General features: G+C 43.8%; 2 protein-coding genes across 4 annotated transcripts in view; both read right to left on the bottom strand.

Moving 5' to 3' along the window:
* DHX9 (DExH-box helicase 9) overlaps positions 1-4,788 on the bottom strand; it is a 41,204-nt gene extending 36,416 nt beyond the window's left edge. The window contains 3 exon segments of the mRNA NM_174036.2: positions 123-263; positions 1,059-1,191; positions 4,670-4,788. Of these exon segments, the coding sequence (NP_776461.1) occupies positions 123-263; positions 1,059-1,169 (252 nt within the window). The 5' untranslated portion in view covers positions 1,170-1,191; positions 4,670-4,788.
* Positions 4,789-13,528: 8,740 nt separating this feature from the next.
* Positions 13,529-19,172, bottom strand: part of NPL (N-acetylneuraminate pyruvate lyase) — a 40,160-nt gene continuing 34,516 nt past the window's right edge. For 2 of the 3 annotated variants that reach the window (XM_015475252.3, XM_024976140.2), the window contains one exon: positions 13,529-15,708. In XM_015475252.3, the coding sequence (XP_015330738.1) occupies positions 15,524-15,708 (185 nt within the window). In that variant the 3' untranslated portion in view covers positions 13,529-15,523. 3 annotated transcript variants of the gene reach the window in all.

Here is a 19,172-nt window from a genome sequence, read left to right as displayed (position 1 = left end):
GGTTCACTAAGGAACACATCAACATACTATCTGAAAACAACACTGAAAAACTATCACGCTGCGCCTCCATACATGCTGGCTTAGCATAATCTTCTATGTCTCAAGTGCTTGGCCACACTTACCCCAACAGCCGGGACTTCCTCACTCTTTAGTTCATTTATTCGAACCAAGTAGTTAACAAAGTCTCTGGCAGCGTTGCTCTGCGCGTCTTTTTTATTGGTGGAATTGCCCATGCCAGTGTAATTATATCCTTCGACGCGAACCTTCAAGAAAAAAATACACTCAGAGTGTGACCTGGGTAATTTGGGGATTTAAAAAATTCATACCACACTAGACCATTAAGGGATTACAGTTAATTACTGGAAATATACTTTATAAACAGTGAAAATAACACACCTAAAAGAATTCACAGGCTGTCTTATAAAAAATGCTCAATTCATACTGTCCAGTGATAAACTAATCCAAAAGCAAGAATGTTAACTTATGTGGCTCAGATAATCTCTTCTAATACAACATTAAGTTCCACATTAAAATCCGATTTTACAAGACCAAGGAATAAACTACCTGTATTTATTTTAAAGCACTCTGACGTTAAGCAGTTAAGAACGCACCGACTTTCTACTGGAATTAGTAACTAACTAGAGACAGTTAATCCCATTTTTCTAGTCTGCACTACTGGCAGTGCATAAAGTGTGAAAGACACATTGTTCTAATTAGAATAATTTACCTACCACTTGTTTTAAAAGTAACTCTCAGGGAATTCCCTGGCTGTCCAGCGGTTAGGACTCAGTGCTATCACTGCAGGGGGCATCGGTTCCACCCCGGTCAGGGAATTGAGATTCCCCCAAGCTGTGTGGTGCAGCCACAAGTTTTTTTAAAATGACTGATTTCATATCACTTGAAAATGATTTATAATGCGATAGAAATAGCAGACAAGTCACAATAAAGGACATATCCCAATGTACAACACATTAATATTTCCAAACAGAAAACATTATTCTTTTAATAATAAAATAAGCCTTAAAGTCACATAAATGCAAACGGTATTTTTTTAATACCTCGCACATGAATTTCTGTCTGTTTTTGTTCCCCACTGCTCTGATTTCATATGATGGGGTCATCTTCCTTTTGCCACACCAGGCATACAGAAAATTTTTAACATCACCCATGATTCAACTGTCTTCTTCAGACCTAAGAAACAAGTTAGTTAAAAACAGCATTATTTATAAGAGTAAACAGTGGAAATTACCAATCTGGAAATATCCAATGGCTGAAATTTACTGAAAATCTATATTAAGCACAGGATATTCTACCATGATATTCTATCATGCTGCTATTAACAATGCCTATTAAGAAATGTTAATGATGAAATTGGACCATCACATTTTGTTAAAAAAAAAAAAAAAGCAAATACTAAAGTATAATTTGTACTACACAAAAAGTATGCATAAATAAATCAAGACTGGAAAAGAATTATCCCCCCCCAAATGGTTATCTTTAGGTAACTACATGTGATTTTTACCCTTTCTTAAAAGAGATTTTATGTAATCTCCTTTTTACAAGGGGTACTTTATGTGTTTTATCTAATCCTCACAACTGTGAGAAATATACATGATAGATCCTACTATATCATCATTTTACAGGGGAAGAAACTCTGGCATAACTTCCAAGTTATCCACCGTGGAGGCAAGTTCAAACCCAAACTATTATATTAAGAAATGGTCATCAATTATTTCATATATAAATCCAATAGTTTACCCTCATTTGCACTGTCTCCTAGCAGACTGTCCTCAAAGCTGCAGGCAATATATTGTTCCTGCTGCTGCTGCTAAGTCACTTCAGTCGTGTCCGACTCTGTGTGACCCCACAGACGGCAGCCACCAGGCTCCCCCATCCCTGGGAGTCTCCAGGCAAGAACACTGGAGTGGGTTGCCATTTCCTTCTCCAATGCATGGAAGTGAAAAGTGAAAGTGAACTCGCTCAGTCGTGTCCAACTCTTCACAACCCCACGGACTGCAGCCTACCAGGCTCCTCCATCCCGGGGATTTTCCAGGCAAGAGTACTGGAGTGGGGTGCCATTGCCTTCTCCACAATATATTGTTAGTAAATCCAAATACATAAATTAATCAGTACTTAAAATAATTAATGAACCTAAATATTTTATACTAAATCTTTAGGCCTTGATATTCATTAAAATTTGAAAATATTATATCTTCTTGATGTAATATTGCACTTGTTAACATTCTCCCTCTACTCCCCCATAAGATAGCAAAAGATATTTAGCCTAAGTCTAAAATCTGAATTTAAATTACTAGCTAAGTATCTGAGACTAAATTTAGAACCAGAGAAAATATACTACAAATTCAATTTGCTGTGTTGTGAGAAGAAACCCCATTTCAAGCATTAAGTCTAAGTCTTGTGTCATCAAACTGGACTTAGTATAAAGTTTATTTTGTAGTCACAGTCACCCTGTTGTTCAGTTGATAAGTCATGTGGGACTCTTTTTGACTCCATGGACTGCAGCACACCAGGCAGACAGTCCTCCACTATCTCCTGGAGTTTGCTCAAATTCAAATCCATTGAGTCAGTGATGCCATCCAACCATCTCATCCTCTGCAGCCCCGTTCTCCTTTGCCTTCAATCTTTCCCAGCATCGGGGTCTTTTCCAATGAGTGAGCTCTTAGATGGCCAAACTACTGGAGCTTCAACTTCAGCCCTTCCAATCAATATTCATACTTGATTTCCTTTAGGATGCGGTTTGATCTCCCTGCACTCTTAGGGACTCTCAAGAGTCTTCTCCAGCACCACAATCTGAAAGCATCAATTCCTTGGGGCTCCAGCAGTAAAGAATCTGCCTGTAATGCAGGAAACCAGGGTTCAATCCCTGGGTGGGCAAGATCGCCTGGAGAAGGAAATGGCAACCCACTCTAGTATTCTTGCCTGGAGAATAATTCCATGGACAGAGGAGTCTGGTAGGCTACAGTCAATGGGGTCACAAAGAGTTGGAACACAACTGAGTGACTACCATACTCCCACACCCCACAAACACACCCACCCCCTTCTTTATGATCCAACTCTCATGTCTGCAGCTGACTATTGGAAAAACCAAGCTTTGATGATGCGGACCTTTGTCTGCCAACTAAGTTAACCCTGGAGACACCCAATCAACGAAAAGCTGTGGAAAGCTAAGGATATCTTCCAACCATGAATAATTAATTAAAAAAACAAGCCCTCAAGGTGAACGAGTAACTTGGAATAGGAAGGACTACACTATCAAATTCCTTCTTCCCTCGGTAGTTTCATCTAACTCCATAATATTAAACACCAACTATACCCTGATGATAACCAAATATATACTAAACATTTATAGTCTTTTTAACCTCCAAAACCAAGTTCATCTAACAGACCCATTTAGATGCTACCTTGGCATCTCAGTCAAAACAGAACTTTAAATTTCTTCCCCAAACCTGTTTTTCTTCCCCCCAAGCCCAGTTTTCCCATCTCCCCAAATGGCACCACCATTCACCAAGTTACTGACGGTGTGGGACCTACCCAGTCCCTGAAGATCCTCTATAGCTATCCCTTGTTATGTGCCCGTCGGTACCCTTAAAGGAGCACCCACGTGAACTATTTTACTTAGCCTTTACCACACTGTGCAGAAAAGCATTATTATTATTTCCTTGTTACAGGTGAGTAAACTAAGTCAAGAATAACCTGCCCCAAGAGACAGAGCTCCTAACTGGGGGCCCCAGAATTTCCAGCCAGGTAGTCCACTGCTCATCCACTGCCCACTTCTGCCTCCAAGGCAGGTGTCCCATCTCCCTGCTACCCCTCTGCACACCTACAGTACGGGAATGACGTCCTCAACGATTCCCACTTCCTCCACTCTACTACCCCCGAATCCTTGCTTCCATTAAATTCTCACCACACTCCAGTCACATGGCCTTCTTTCAGTTTCCAACGCCTGCCTGGCCGTTAACACTCACTACTCCCTTCGGCCTCTGCGGTTCTGCTCCCTCCTCCGTCGCTGACGCATCCTCCGCCCCACGGCCGACAGTTCAAAGGTCTACCTCCTCCGGGACGCCTGCCCTCGCCACCCGATCTCAAGTGGCTCTCTCCCTTTACACTAATTCCTCGCGATCTCTTTACGGAAACCTGCAGACGCCTGTTTTCCGACTGCCTCCCCACCCCCACCACAACCCCTGGAAAGGAAGGGCCGGGACGCTGCCTCACTCCTTTACTCTCTGTCTACAGCGGCCGCAGGACAGCGCCTCCGAGACAACAGCCCGTTCTGTGCGGCTTGAACGACCGAAGGGCCCTAAGGCGAGCGCGGCGCCTCGGCGGGCTCACCCCTCCCCCAACCCCACCTTCCCCTCTGCGGCGACAGCCGCGCCGCCGCGCTAGGCCAGAGGAGGAAGTGCGGCCTGGCCGTTAAGCAGACCCGGCCGGGAAAGGCTGCGCGAACAAGCATGGCAACAACGCGGCTCCCCCGACCCCACCAGCAGCGCAGCGCGGCAGGCAGCGCGCAGCCTGCAATCCGGGAACCCGGCGGGGCGGCGCCCCACCCCCACCCCAACCCGCCACCGCCCGCGCCAGCGAACAAAGCCCGGGGCAGAGCCGCGGGGCCCACGCCGGCCCAACGAAAACCACAAGGCCGTTTCCCCCTTACCCTCGTCTGCTTTCCTGGTGCCCGAGAGCACAGCCCTCTTAGGACCGTCCGTAGCACCGACCTTTAGCGACGGACACCGGTAGAGCGAACCGCAACTTGCAAGAAAGCGGCTGCGAAATGGCTGCGATCGCGGCGCCAGGGGGCGGGGCCAGCGCTCTGCGCATGCGCAGAAAGCGAGCTGGGGGCGGGGAGCGGCCCACGCCGCCGCGAGGGAAGGGCGGGGCTGCGGCTACGTAGCGGCCGTTAGCTTCTGGTCGCCTGGGAGATGGGGCTGCCAATGGCGCCCGCGGTCCCGGCCTGGCTTTCTTCTGTAGCAGAGCCACTTCCTGTTTGAAAGTTTGGGGGACTTGGGGGGCCCGGTAGCATTTTAATGTATCAAAATGTTTTGCAGCTTTTGTCATAGGGACCTGTGGTAGATGAGGTGCCCTTCCAAGACAGAACTGAAATGTTAGGTGCTAAATTTATAGGGGTTTTGTTTTAGTTCCTAAGGCTTGTCCAACTCTTTGCGATACCTTGGACGGTAGCCCGCCAAGCTCCTCTGTCCATGGGATTTCCCAGGCCAGAATACTGGAGTGGGTTGCATTTCCTTCTTCGGACCCAGGGATGGAACCGGTGTCACCTGCATTGCCAGGCGAGTTCTTTTCCTGGTGAACTACCAGGCAGGACCTCAGAGGCTTGTTGCTGCTGCTGCTGCTGCTAAGTCGCTGCAGACGTGTCCGACTCTGTGCGACCCCATAGACGGCAGCCCACCAGGACCCCCCGTCCCTGGGATTCTCCAGGCAAGAACACTGGAGTGGGTTGCCATTTCCTTCTCCAATGCATGAAAGTGAAAAGCGAAAGTGAAGTCGCTCAGTCCTGTCCGACTCTTAGCGACCCCATGGACTGCAGCCTACCAGGCTCCTCCATCCATGGGATTTTCCAGGCAAGAGTACTGGAGTAGGGTGCCATTGCCTTCTCCGAAGAGGCTTGTTAGGGTAGTTAAACTAGACACCATGTGAAGTGGGCTTATTGTGTGTTCCTGACACACAGTAGGTGTTCAACAGATACTGTTGTAGTCATTCAAATACTCTTTACAGGAATGTCTCCTAAGAGAAATAATTTCAATGAAGGCAGGAACTCTGCCTGGCTCTCTCAGGCCACTCACTGTTAACAGAGTCCAAGAATACTCTGCCCGATACATGGACAGGCCAAAGAATCGGAGAGGAGGGGCTGAAGCAAGGAATATGACTTTATGTTCAGAGAGTTGACTGGTCAAGAAGATGGCAGACAAATGACTCAAGATTGGGGGAGGTGAAGAAACAAAGTAGAAGGGCCATTAATCTTGCAACTGTCTCCTAGAAAGAGAAGCCTCAAACAGGGATGTGTTCATTTCCTTCCTGCCATCTACAGATGGACAGGGTTCTTGAACAAAGACACTTTAACAGGCAGAGGGGCAGGATTCTCTGAGGCAGGCCATTATGTATGATTATAATAACAAAAGCAACTAAAAGCAAGTCAAATAGTTCCAAAGTGGAGTCAGAACTGGTTTTTCCCTGCTACAACTGGGGTACGTATCACATGCTTACTAAAATGAATAGATTAAAACCTGTAAGGTTGTTTTAGCTCAAACTGGATATCCTTTTGTCTTCAGTCTTTGGAATAATTTGTATTGTTAACTCTTGTATTAGTCACTTAAATTTTTGAACTCTAGTGCTTCCCACAGAGTCAGTAGTACAGAATATTTCAAGTTGGGATTGTTCCAGAGAACCCAGACTAATCAATTATCTGACCCCATCATACCAACCATCCTTATTTTTCACCTCTTTCACTAAGTTTTTTTCCTAACTCTTCTAGCTCACTCTGGTTAATCCCTTGTTTTGGTATTTCTCCTATGATTAGAATAACACAGCATTTACTCAATCTTATTTTCCTCGTGGGTTTGCTGTCTTCAACTAAAAACAAAACCATTCAGGGAAACACCTTAATCTTTTGTTTCTTTGTCTCTTTCAGGGTGTAACCGAGCAGGACGCCATGGGAGCTTCTGGGGACGGGCCTTCCCCCAAATGTTCCCCCAAAGTTCCTCTGAAGTACCTAGACAATACTGTTTGATGCACATTTCCTGAGTTGCTTTGCAGATGTAAAAAACCTCCTCTCTCCAGCAAATGGAAGATATTATGACCATGAGTCAATTGGAGCCTAAGGACCAATTTTTTTAAACCCTGTGACACCACCCTCACCATCAGCCAATCAGAGAATTGTGACAAGCTGATCGCAGACTGCCCACTCCCATCTGGTTTGTAAAAGAGCTTTGCAAGAGCTCAGGGCTTTTAAGGCATAAGCTTCCTGTCTCCTTGAATGACCTTGCAATAAACTTTTCTCTGCTGCAAACTCCGACTCTTCAGTTTGTTTGGCTTCACTGTCAGGCACACAAACTTGCATTACAAGGGTACTTAAACCAGCAGGGTTTTGTTTTGTTTTGTTCATTTTATGATAAGGGAAACCCAACTAGCATAAATGGATTACAGGTATTTTCTTGTAGATAAAGAACACAGCATTTTTATTACCAATGTTTTGAACTCATATAGTCTGGTAGATGGATTACATATATCTGTTTCATCATTTTCTTGGAGACTGTCTCTTGTTCTTTCAATTGAGAGTAGTTCTTGTCTTTTCATTTTACTTACATTTCTCTGTGTCTATAAATTTAGGTGAAACAGTTATCTTGTGGTCTTGAATAGGTGTTTGTTTGTGGGACCATTCCTATATAGACTGTGTGCCCAGTGTCTTTGATGTGAGCGCTGGATCTGATGTGACAGCAGCCACATCTTTTCTCAGGGTGGGCCTGCCACCATCACCTTGATAAAGGGGGTCATGGTTGGTGCTGAAGTAGCTAGAGCCTGTGCAGGGTGTGAAGTGGGACTCTGTACAGTGGCTGTCACCACACTGGCAGTGTTCTCCTGAGTTGCTCGAGCCAAAGCCCTGGGGGTTGGACTCAGGCTGGCTTTGCTTCGTTTAAGTTTATATCTTTGAAATTTTTTATTGAAGTGAAGTGGAAGTCTCTCAGTCACATCTGACTCTTTGCGACCCCATGGCCTATACAGTCCATGGAATTCTCCAGGCCTGAATACTGGAGTGGGTAGCCTTTCCCTTCTCCAGGGGATCTTCCCAACCCAGGAGTCAAACCCAAGTCTCCTGTTTTGCAGGTGGATTCTTTACCAGTTGAGAAGCCCAAGAATACTAGAGTGGGTAGCCTAGCCCTTCTCCAGCGGATCTTCCTGACCCAGGAATCGAACCGGGGTCTCCTGCACTGCAGGTGGATTCTTTACCGCCCCTAAGTGTGTATATCTTTACTTCTCCCCATACTGAAGCCTTTGCCTCAAAGTGGGGGAGTGGTGAAGTAAGAAAGGCTTGTGTGCGCTGCCTGTGTAGGCATCTGTGGCTCTGCTCAGAAGCAGCCCAGAGTCATGTCTTATCCCGTGTTGCAGCCATCCCATATAAATGCAAAGCTGTGGTATGGAGTGAGTGGGCCAGAGCATTCACCAGGTCGCGACCAGGAGTCATGGTGGTTTTAAGTGACCATGCTGCTGTCAGAAATCTGGGTGGGCTTTAGTGGCACCATTTGAGTGAGTGCCAACAACGGCCACTGTTGCCCCACCCAGACCACACCCCAGGCCCCTGGATTGCCTCTGCATCTTTAGATCAAGTCTTTCCCAGGTCCCGGGGCACTAGGTTCATTGCCAAGCTGTGCTGTGGAGTATGTGGGGCTTGGGTGTTCTCTTAGCTCAGACTAGTGTTAATTGCTCAGTCATGTCTGACTCTTTGTAACCCCATGAACTGTAGCCTGCCAGGTTCCTCTGTCCATGGAATTCTCCAGGCAAGAATACTGGAGTGAATTGCATTTCCTCCTCCAGGGGATCTTCCCGACCCATGGATCAAACCCTGGTCTCTTGCATTGGCAGGTGGATTCTTCACCACCTGAAACATCAGGGAAGCCAGCTCAGATTAGGGATAGCAGCAAAGAAGCAACCACTAGGGCAGACCTCTTTCCACCCTGTCTGATGGCAGACCAGTACCTGCACACTCCTCATGAATGGAATCTAGTCTTCCCCAGCTTCTTTATCTGTCCTAGTGGTCCTCCAAGCAGCCAAAGGGGCTTGTCTGTTCCGGGCAGGACCCCAGGACTGGGGTGCCCAGTCTGTGGCTTCACCTGCTCACTCCCCAGGGCCACCTGTGTGATTCCCCTTTACCCCTTGTCCCCTCCCAAGGTCACAGGTCTCCACTCCAAGCTTTTCTTCCCAATTATATGGGAGTCTTTCTTGCAGCCTTAGTTGTTTAGTTTTTCTGCCAATTTTCAGTTAGTTTTCTGTAACAGTTGTTCCACGTGTAGACGTATTTTTGACTCATTTGAGTAACAGGGAAGAATAAAATCTGATTTCCTGTTCCATCTGTTTCTTTTACTCTAACCTTTGCTTTCCATTGCTTTTGTTTCTACAATCACTAAGAAGATGCTGCCTGAAGTTATAAGCGTACATCGTGGCCTCGGGGAACACCTGCCCCTCTGCCAGAATGTTAAAATGTCTTTATTCAGCTCATAGGGAAACATCCTGACCCTGTCCACCTGTGAATGGCTGCAGAAAAAAAGGAATTAACACTTTCCCTAATGGAGGCTGTACAAAGGAGATACTTTGCAAGACTTACTGCCTTTTCACTTTACTTCCTCACCTTCTCTCCTCTGTTCTATAAAAGAAGCTAGCATCCAGACCCCGTAAAACATCTTGGACTCTAGTCCGCCACCTTCTCGGATGCCTGGTTTTCTGAGTAAAATCGCTACACCTTGCCTCAACACCTTGTCTCCTGATCATTGGCCTGTTGTGCAGCAAGCAGACTTGGACTTGGTAACATTTGCAGAGGGAAGTAAGCTCTGTTATCTTCTTAGTTTGTCATCTTGATCCTCATCCCATGGTGAGAATATTTAGACCATGGAATTAGGCAAATGCTACACCCCACCCCCACCCCCCCACCCAATCTTCTGCCAGAGTCAATTGTTAACCATTTATCAGCTCACCTCTGGCCTTGGTCCGGGCAAGTCCTTCAGCTGCCCTGTGTTTAATCTTCCCTTCCCTTGAACCAGGGGTGAATTAGATGCTAGTCTTTCAGCTCCAGCCTCCTGCCCTGCAGCTTAGGCAGGCGATGGTGAGTCATGCTACTTCTGAGCTGCCCTAGAGAGTCCGTGTCCTGAGCCTGGGGCTCAGTGACAAGGTGATTGGGGATGGAACCTCACATGGTACTCAACTTCTGAGGTTCCAGGGCTTTCCACGCTTGCAAGATGACTCCAGGGGTAATTGAAAGACCCTGGTCCTTTGGGGACTGGTGACATCTGCCAACTGCCCGTTTCCCTCTGAGCTTTAACATTCTCCTCTGAGAAAGAGACTTCTGAAGCAGATCTTCTCTGAACATCACCACCCCTCACATTTGAGGCTTTTGGAGTTCCTCCGAGCACAGCTCTGCTCCCATGTCTCCAATCCCTCCATCTCAGACTCCTATGAAGCTCCCTCTGTAAGCGCACCGAATGCCAGTCATGCCCAGGTTCTGTTCTCAGCACTCTATATACACTCTGCCTGGACTATCTTACATGCTTTCCACTACCATCTATGTGTGAATGAATACCCTCTGAACTTCAATCTCCTATCCAAACTTTCTTTTGAACTTCAGATCATAGGTAAATGCTTGGTGAACCTCTCTCCTTAACGTCCCCCAGGCTTTTGAGTCTCGGGTCTCAATCCTGATTCTTTTATCATTGGAGTAGGCAGCCTTCAATATGGCCAACAACGATCCTTTCCTCCTGGCATATGAACCCTGTGTAGTCCCATCCTACACTGTTACTAGGACTGGTCTTTTTGACTAAAGCACACGGAATGGGATAGTAAGCCACTTCTGAGATTGCTTTAAAAGACTGTGGCTTCTGTTTTGAGTTTAGGCTCACTTGTGTGCCATCTCTATCTTTCGGATCACTCTCATATCTTTCTGGAGTAAGAAAGCTGCCATAGTGTCATGAGAAACTGAAGTCACTGGCCAACAGCCAGCAAGGAACAGAGGCCTGCCCAGCTACGTAAGTGAACCCAGAAGTGAGTTCTTTGGCTCCAGTTCAACCTTGAGAGGAATAAAGCTCTAGCCAACGGCTTGACTGCAATTTTTTCAAAGACTTTGTACCAGAATCATCCAGTTAAGCTGCTCCTAGATTCCTAACCCTCAGAAACTACATGAGTTAATGTTTCCAATGTTAAACTGTTACATTTATGGGTGATTTATTACATGAAATAAATAACAAATACAAGTGCAATTGTCCCTTAGTATCCATAGGGGATTGGTCCCAGGACCCTCCCAGATACCAATCTATGGAGACTCACCAGTCTCTAAATAAATGGCACAGTATTTGCATAAAACCTATAGGATATACTTCTGTATATTTTAATCATCTCTAGATTTCTAATAACTACAATGTATGTGCTATGTAAATAGTTGTAAATACAATGTAAATGTTATGTAGTTATCTGCTGCTGCTGCTGCTAAGTCACTTCAGTCGTGTCCGACTCTGTGCGACCCCATAGACGGCAGCCCACCAGGCTCCCCTGTCCCTGGGATTCTCCAGGCAAGAACACTGGAGTGGGTTGCCATTTCCTTCTCCAATGCATGAAAGTGAAAAGTGAAAGTGAAGTCGCTCAGTCGTGTCCGACTCCCAGACCCCATGGACTGCAGCCCACCAGGCTCCTCCGTCCATGGGATTTTCCAGGCAAGAGTACTGGAGTGGGGTGCCATTGCCTTCTCCAATGTAGTTACCAGTATGTGGCATATTCAAGTTTTGCTTTTTGGAACCTTCTGGAATTTTTTTTCCCAATATTTTTCTTCTGTATTTGGTTGAATCCTTGGATACAGAGATATCCTGCAGATACAGAGTGCCAGTTGTATCTTCTGTATCTAGTTTCTGTTCATTCTTTTTTCTAAATATCTTTTATTCCACTCTCTTCCCTCCATCACTGCTGCCACTTCCTTAGTTTGAGTCTCCACCACTGGTTACCTATTGCAATAGGCCACCTAATGGTTTCCCTGTTCCCAGTCTGTCTTTTAATCTACTCATCACACCGCTTCAAGAGTGACATTTTTAAAACAAAAAATCATATCACATACCTTCCCAGCCCACAAACACATTCAGTTCAGTTCAGCTGCTCAGTCATGTCCAACTCAGGCCTCCCTGTCCATCACCAACTGCCAGACTTTATTCAAACTCATATCCATTGAGTCAGTGATGCCATCCAACCATCTAATCCTTTGTCATCCCCTTCTCCTCCTACCTTCAATCTTTCCCAGTATTAGGGTCTTTTCCAATGAATCAGTTCTTCGCATCAGGTGGCCAAAGTATTGGAGTTTCAGCTTCAACATCAGTCCTTCCAATGAATTTTCAGGACTTATTTCTTTTAGGACAGACTGGCTGGATCTCCTTGCACTCCAAGGGACTCTCAAGGGTCTTCTCCAATACCACAGTTCAAAAGCATCAATTCTTTGGTGCTCAGCTTTCTTTATAGTCCAACTCTCACATCCATACATGACCACTGGAAAAACCATAGCCTTGACTAGACGGACCTTTGTTGGCAAAGGAATGTCTCTGCTTTTGAATATGCTATCTAGGTTGGTCATAACTTTCCTTCCAAGGAGTAAGCGTCTTTTAATTTCATGGCTGCAGTCACCATCTGCAGTGATTTTGGAGCCCCCAAAAATAAAGTCTGACACTGTTTCCACTGTTTCCCCATCTATTTGCCATGAAGTGATGGGACCAGATGCCATGATCTTAGTTTTCTGAATGGTGAGTTTTAAGCCAACTTTTCATTCTCCCCTTTCACTTTCATCAAGAGGCTCTAATTCTTCTTCGCTTTCTGCTATAAGGGCGGTGTCATCTGCATATCTGAGGTTATTGATATTACTCCTGGCAATCTTGATTCCAGCTTGTGCTTCATCCAGCCCAGTGTTTCTCATGATGTACTGCACATATAAGGAAGCCCCATAAATACTTCAAATCTTTCAGTGATGGTAACTTTTAAAATCTATGTCTCTTTGACATGGTTGTTCCTCTAAAGTCACTTAGCAAAAGGCATTCTCTTATTGTATTTGCCACTGTTCCAAACAGTGATACATGGGTCATTCAAGAGTCCGTAGATATTTTCCATTCCCCATCTGCTACTGTTAGAAGCACAGTCAAAACTTTGCAACCTAGGAAAAAATCTGAGAGTGGAATTGTGATCTGATCTCTGATGATAATAAATGGAAATTTCTATATCACTTCTTGGGTTTTGTATCTTTTTCAACTTTATTTTGCCAGCTATTGAGTTAGTGGTTTAGCAGCAATGCCATGTTTCTCTCTGGTGTATAAAGAACACACACTGGGGGCTTCCCTGGTGGCTCAGTGGTAAAGAATCTGTCTGCCAATGCAGGAGACACAGGTTCAATCCCTGGTCCAGGAAGATTTCGCATGGCCTCGGAGCAACTAAGCCTGTGCTCCACAACTACTGAGCCTGGATGCCTAGAACCTGTGCTCTGCAACAAGAGATAGCATTGAAACGAAAAGCCCATGCAGCACAACAAAGAGTAGCCCCTACTGCAACCAGAGAAAGCATGTGCAAAGCAGCAAAGACCCAGCACAGCCAAAAATAAGAAATAAAATGAAAATTATTAAAAACAACAACAACATAACAAAGTTTAAACTCAGCCTTGGTCATTTGTTTAACCATCATCTTTCTCTTTGTGTTCACAAGATCTCATTAATCATGTTAAAAGCTCTCCAAGTGCTAATTTCAGATGAGCAAAAAAAGAAAAACAGAGCTCTTTGCTTAGTGGATATCCAGCATTTATTTTCACTGAAAAATTAATTTGGCCTTAGTATCATTAAATAGGGATATGACATCCTCAGAAACAAACATTAACAAAAAACCTCACTTTTCTTCTTCTGGAAGTTAACAGCTATACAGAGAAGTTTCAATGAGGTAGAATATAAGCTCACATAAGCAACTATGGTTCAATTTCTAATTTAGATACCTTATTCCTAAAGAAGACAGAAATATGAGAAAACAGTATGTGTTATTCCTGGGCAAAAAAGGAGTGTTGTTGTTCAGTCACTAAGTCATATCTGACTCTTTGTGACCTCATGGACTGCAGCATGCCAGGCTCCTCTATCCTCCACTATATCCTGGAGTTTGCTCAAATTCATGTCCATTGAGTCGGCAAAAGGAGGGAGGAGATATAAATATAACAACTGTTACCTACCCAACCAATTTTTAAAAGGGTTAGCAAAGATAACTGAATCCATTGTTCATTTTGAATTCTCATTTTGAACAAGTTTTCTTGTTAATTTAAAAAATTAAAAAAATAGCATAAACTGATACGAATTTCAAACAGTTCTCTTCTGCAGACTCATCAGACAGGAAACAAAATGAAACCCTAGGTAGTTACTAGATTGGATAATCAAGTTTAAAAGCATTAGGGATTAACCATCAATAGACTTTGTTGCTATAAACCAAACACCTGGGTTTGTTACAGAGGAGGCTGAGCAGCCAATTATACATTTCAGGAAAAAAAGAAGTAAAGGGTGTGTAGAGAAAGTTAAAGTGAGATCTTTGCTGCTGCTGCTAAGTTGCTTCAGTCGTGTCCAACTCTATGCGACCTCATGATGGCAGCCCATCAGGCTCCGCCGTCCCTGGGATTCTCCAGGCAAGAACACTGGAGTGGGTTGCCATTTCCTTCTCCAATGCATGAAAGTGAAAAGTGAAAGTGAAGTTGCTCAGTCGTGTCCGACTCTTAGCGACCCCATGGACTGGAGCCCACCAGGCTCCTCCGTCCATGGAATTTTCCAGGCAAGAGTACTGGAGTGGGGTGCCATTGCCTTGGGTCCTCCCTAAACTTTTTATCACTGAAAAGTGACTGCTTGAAAATGCAACTGGAAAATGAAAGTAAGTAGCCACTGGGCTCACTGCAGAAGGGACTCTGGTTTTCACTGCCAATAATTCAGTGCACTGTTGGGGGACACTTTCTTCCCAGTGAGGAAAGGAGGAAGTTGCAGTGCCCAGAGCAGAGAGATCTTTGGTTCTGTGAAACTCTGAGCTTTAAGAAGTTCTCTACAGCAGCAAGTAGACATGAATTCATCTTTTCGGAAGGCCTCCCCTTTGTTATGTGAAAACCACCCAAATAGCCCTTTATTATAGTAACTGAAGCAAGTCTTCACCTAACCCAAAGTTTTTGGGGAAAATTGTGACACTGTAATTAATCTGCAAGAAGATATACTGAGTTAGACTGAGCAGCCAAGTGAACTGATATGTTAATAATTGTGCATAGTTGAGTTATGTTGTTAGATGTAATTGTAATTGGCATTACAGTTAGAATATCTGCCTAAATGCAATCACTCAGAGTTGTCCTAGATTACAAATGAATATTTATTAAAATGAAAGTATATTGTAGTAGTTTAAAATTAGAAAACTTTAAAATAGAATTAAGAACCAGGAATTAAGATAATGGGAGCTCCTGAAGGCAAATGGAATTAATCAAGTACAGTTTTCCTCTTGATTTGATCTCATCCACATATGCAAAAATTTCTCTACAAAAATTTTGTGAAATATTGAATGATTTAGGGCTATGACTCCTTTTGAAGTTTTTGCCCTTTCACAAATAAAAACTTTTAAAAGATCATAGTAGGTATTTAAATACTTGTTGACTGCTGTAAGATTTCATTTGCTAGGAAGGTTGAGTTCAAGCTCATCTAAAAAGTCTTTGAGAAATAAATGCTGTATTCAAGGTGCATTTTATTTCAATGTACACACCCTGATTTGATAGACACTAGCTACAAGCTTCCATATTTCCATCCTTTAAATCAGTGCAAGAAAGGAAATCTAGGCTTTTCAGTTTAGCTTCTGCATTATCAGTAAACTCCCTGGAGGCTTTCTGTAGCGGAAGACGGGGTGGGCCCATTGGAATCCCGGAGACAAGGGTCATGATGGCTTTGGTCTGCGACACTCCAAAACCTAGGAAAAATAAACAGGAAACATGGCTGGGACAGTTCACTTTGCCACAAACATTCCAGAGAAGAGATCATATTCTTACAGTGATTCCTAGCACAGGATAAAATGGAACTAAAAGATGGGGTATTTCTGTCAATACGGCAGATTGAGCAGATGCAGGAAGTCCCTGCATGCATGCTCAGGGGCCTCAGTGGACTACAGCCCACCAGGCTCCTCTGTCCATGGGATTGATTCTCCAGGCAAGAATACTGGAGTGGGTTGCCATGCCCTCTCTAGGAGATCTTCCTGACCCAGGGGCTGAACCTGGGTCTCTTGGGGTCTACCCCCACTAGCAGGCAGGTTCTTTACCATTAGCGCCACCTGGGAAGCCCCTTAGGGAATCCGTAGGTCTGTTCTGAACACATACAAATGCTGGAAGCTTTTTTAACAAATTGATAAATTATAAAATAAAACAAAATGAGACTCAAAGTCAACCTCAAAAGCAAGAAGGAGGGACAAGAGGTATCAGGAATAAAGAGGTCAAAGTGGTAGGGAGACACTGAAGCCAATGGTCCATGAGGATAATGTGATTCAGGGATGTACTGCTGTGGATTGAAAGATAGAGGACTTCATCACTAAGACAGAATTTAGTTCCAGCACATCTAAGAAGTCCCTGAGAAACGCACTAATTAAGGGAATAGTTTATGACTCAGTGCTGGTGTTTAGATTAGGGTTGCAATGCAAGATAGAGCCTTCAGTCTGTGAAGTGGAATTAAAACTCCCAGTATCAAGTTGGTAGTCAGTCTTATACAAAAAGCAATAGAAAAAACAAAACCAAACTAAACAAACAAACAAAGAAAAACTCTCCTAAGAAGCAAGGGAGCCTGACTTCTGCCAGGGCTGTGGCTGGAAAAGGAAGTAAAAGAAATCCCACGCCTGTGCCATATATAAACGCTGGATCTATATTATGTGCTTAGTTCAGGAACCATACTAAAAAATATACTTAAAGACTTGGTTAGAACTGATGAAACTGAAGTGTTTGCAGAGGCAGATATAAAATCCCTTGATAAGACACCTCACAACCTGGAGGACAACGAATTCCCCAGGAAACAACTGTCTCTGAAGATGAATTCAGAGTTAAAAGTTATAAAGCACATGAGGAAAAAGAAGCTGCATGGGAACCAGCAAATACACAACTCACAAATTTCACATCCCGAGAAAAGATGACACAAAATTCTGAAAGAGATTACACAGAGATAAAATATTTAAGAATAGAAGCCATAGGCTAAGAGAAGGACATATAAAGAATGGGATCATTTGGAAGAAATAACCAAAAAGAAATCATGAAAATGAAAAATATATAACCAGTGAAATGAAATTGTAGAAAATAGCTGAAGATAATATTAGTGATTTTGAAGGTAGGTCTAAGGAAATAAACCAGAATATGGCACAGGAAGATATTTGTTTTCTTAACTGGCTATTGCTCTTAGATTAAAGGTATGAGCAGTAATTTTCTTTTCCTAAGGTAACTTAGTTACAGTCAGTAACAATTGAGCACTGGGAAAGAAAATACTAGCTTGGCTAAATACATAGAATATACTTTGCTAAATGCAAAGTGACCCTCCTATTCTTATTATGAATGGTGGGAGAGGGAGAGCTACCTTCATGATAAGGCTATCATATTTATTAAGTCTCTCTTATATACAATGGAATGAGAGTCCCTTGGACTGAAAGGATATCCAACCAGTCCATCCTAAAGGAAATCAGTCCTGAATATTCATTGGAAGGACTGATGTTGAAGCTGAAACGCCAATATTTTGGCCACCTGATGTGAAGTGCTGACTCATTTGAAAAGACCCTGATTCTGGGAAAGATTGAGGGCAGGAGGAGAAGGGGACGACAGAGGATGAGATGGTTGGATGGCATCACCGACTTGATGGGCATGGGTTTGGGTGGACTCTGGGAGTTGGTGATGGATAGGGAGCCCTGGCATGCTGCGGTTCATGGGGTTGCAAAGAGTAGGACAGGAATGAGTGACTGAACTGAAACTGAAACTGAAAAAAGAACGAAAGCTTGCAGCTTATAACAGATGGACCTAGAGGGTATTGAACTAAATGAAATTGAAATAAGTCAGACAGAAAAAGGCACTATATTAGTGGAATCTTAACTACAAAAAATAAACAAAGACAGAAACAGGGTTATACATGCTGTATGTCAAATTTATCTCAATAAAACTGGAAGAAAAATCCTTCTTTGCCGTATCACTGCTGGTATGCAAAGTGATCTTAGACATACAGGGAAATGTTTAGTTCCTTAAAAACTGGAAAACCTAGTAGTAGTTCAATATCTACTTTTACGCACCTTAGGAATATATATACCAACCCATTTTGGTATTTTGTGAAAAGTATTGCTTAAGACAAGGGAATAATAATAGCTAACAATATTGGGTGGGCCAAAAAGTTCCTTCTAGTTATGGAAAACCCAGAACGAACTTTGTGGCCAATCCATTAGTACTGGTGGCACACAAATATGACCAAAATCATCGAAGTGGAAAAGCAAATGGGAAGCATTGTCTTTGAAGGATAAAGAGAGCTGGCTGAAAACCCATGAGAATGAGGGACATAATACATAATAGGTGCTTAGGGCTTGGGAGGACTTGCCAGGAAGAGGCAGAAAGGCTCTGAAAGGAAGGAAGGAGGTCTGCCAAGAAAAAAACCTAAAACTTTTCCTGGACTTGACCCAGGTTCTCAGGAAGGGCCAAGTTCTTGCAGAAGTGGAGTGAATGGTGGCATTTGTCATTTGTTATGGATAAGACTTCGGAGACTGTGGAGAGGTTTCTCTACTCAGATTCAGGGTATTCCCTCAAACTTTACATTGTCATATTATTCAAACCTCTATCCATTCAAGCTTACTTGTGTTAATAAACTTTTAAATTGCAGATACTCTTGGGAGAGCTGTCAGTCAGTCACATATTCAAGCTGCTTGCTTCCAAATACTTAGGCTGAAATCAGCTATAGTGTGGTAGTAGAATTTTAAGGAGCAGAGGCAAGGGAAGGGAGGGAGTACTGATGGTTTAGAAGAAAAGGGGTAAAAAATGGTGTGTGCACAGAGTAGGAAGGTGAGTAAAGTGCTAAGATGGAAAAGAGAGGTTTGCAGAAGGGTGCCAAGACCTTCCAACTGGGTTTACTTCACCGTTTTATAGGATTGGCTCTGAAAGTTAGCATTAGGGATAGAACCTTGTTTACAACTGATTAAAAGGTGTTCTTGTTGAACCCTCGGACAAAGTGATGAAAGTCCCTCATTACTTTCTCTGAAACTCTCCCAGCATCGTGTGTACAGTTGCTCAGTCGCGTTCAACTCTTTGCAGCCCCATGGGATGTAGCCTGCCAGGCTCCTCTGTTCATGGGATTTTTTTCCAGGCAAGAATACTGGAGCGGGGTTGCCATTTCCTACTCCAGGGGATCTTCCCAACCCAGGATCGAACCCAA

This window comes from Bos taurus, chromosome 16 (genome assembly GCF_002263795.3).
Source record: "Bos taurus isolate L1 Dominette 01449 registration number 42190680 breed Hereford chromosome 16, ARS-UCD2.0, whole genome shotgun sequence".
In the NCBI taxonomy this organism is placed as follows: domain Eukaryota; kingdom Metazoa; phylum Chordata; class Mammalia; order Artiodactyla; family Bovidae; genus Bos; species Bos taurus.
This window is presented reverse-complemented; position numbering and strand designations above follow the sequence as displayed.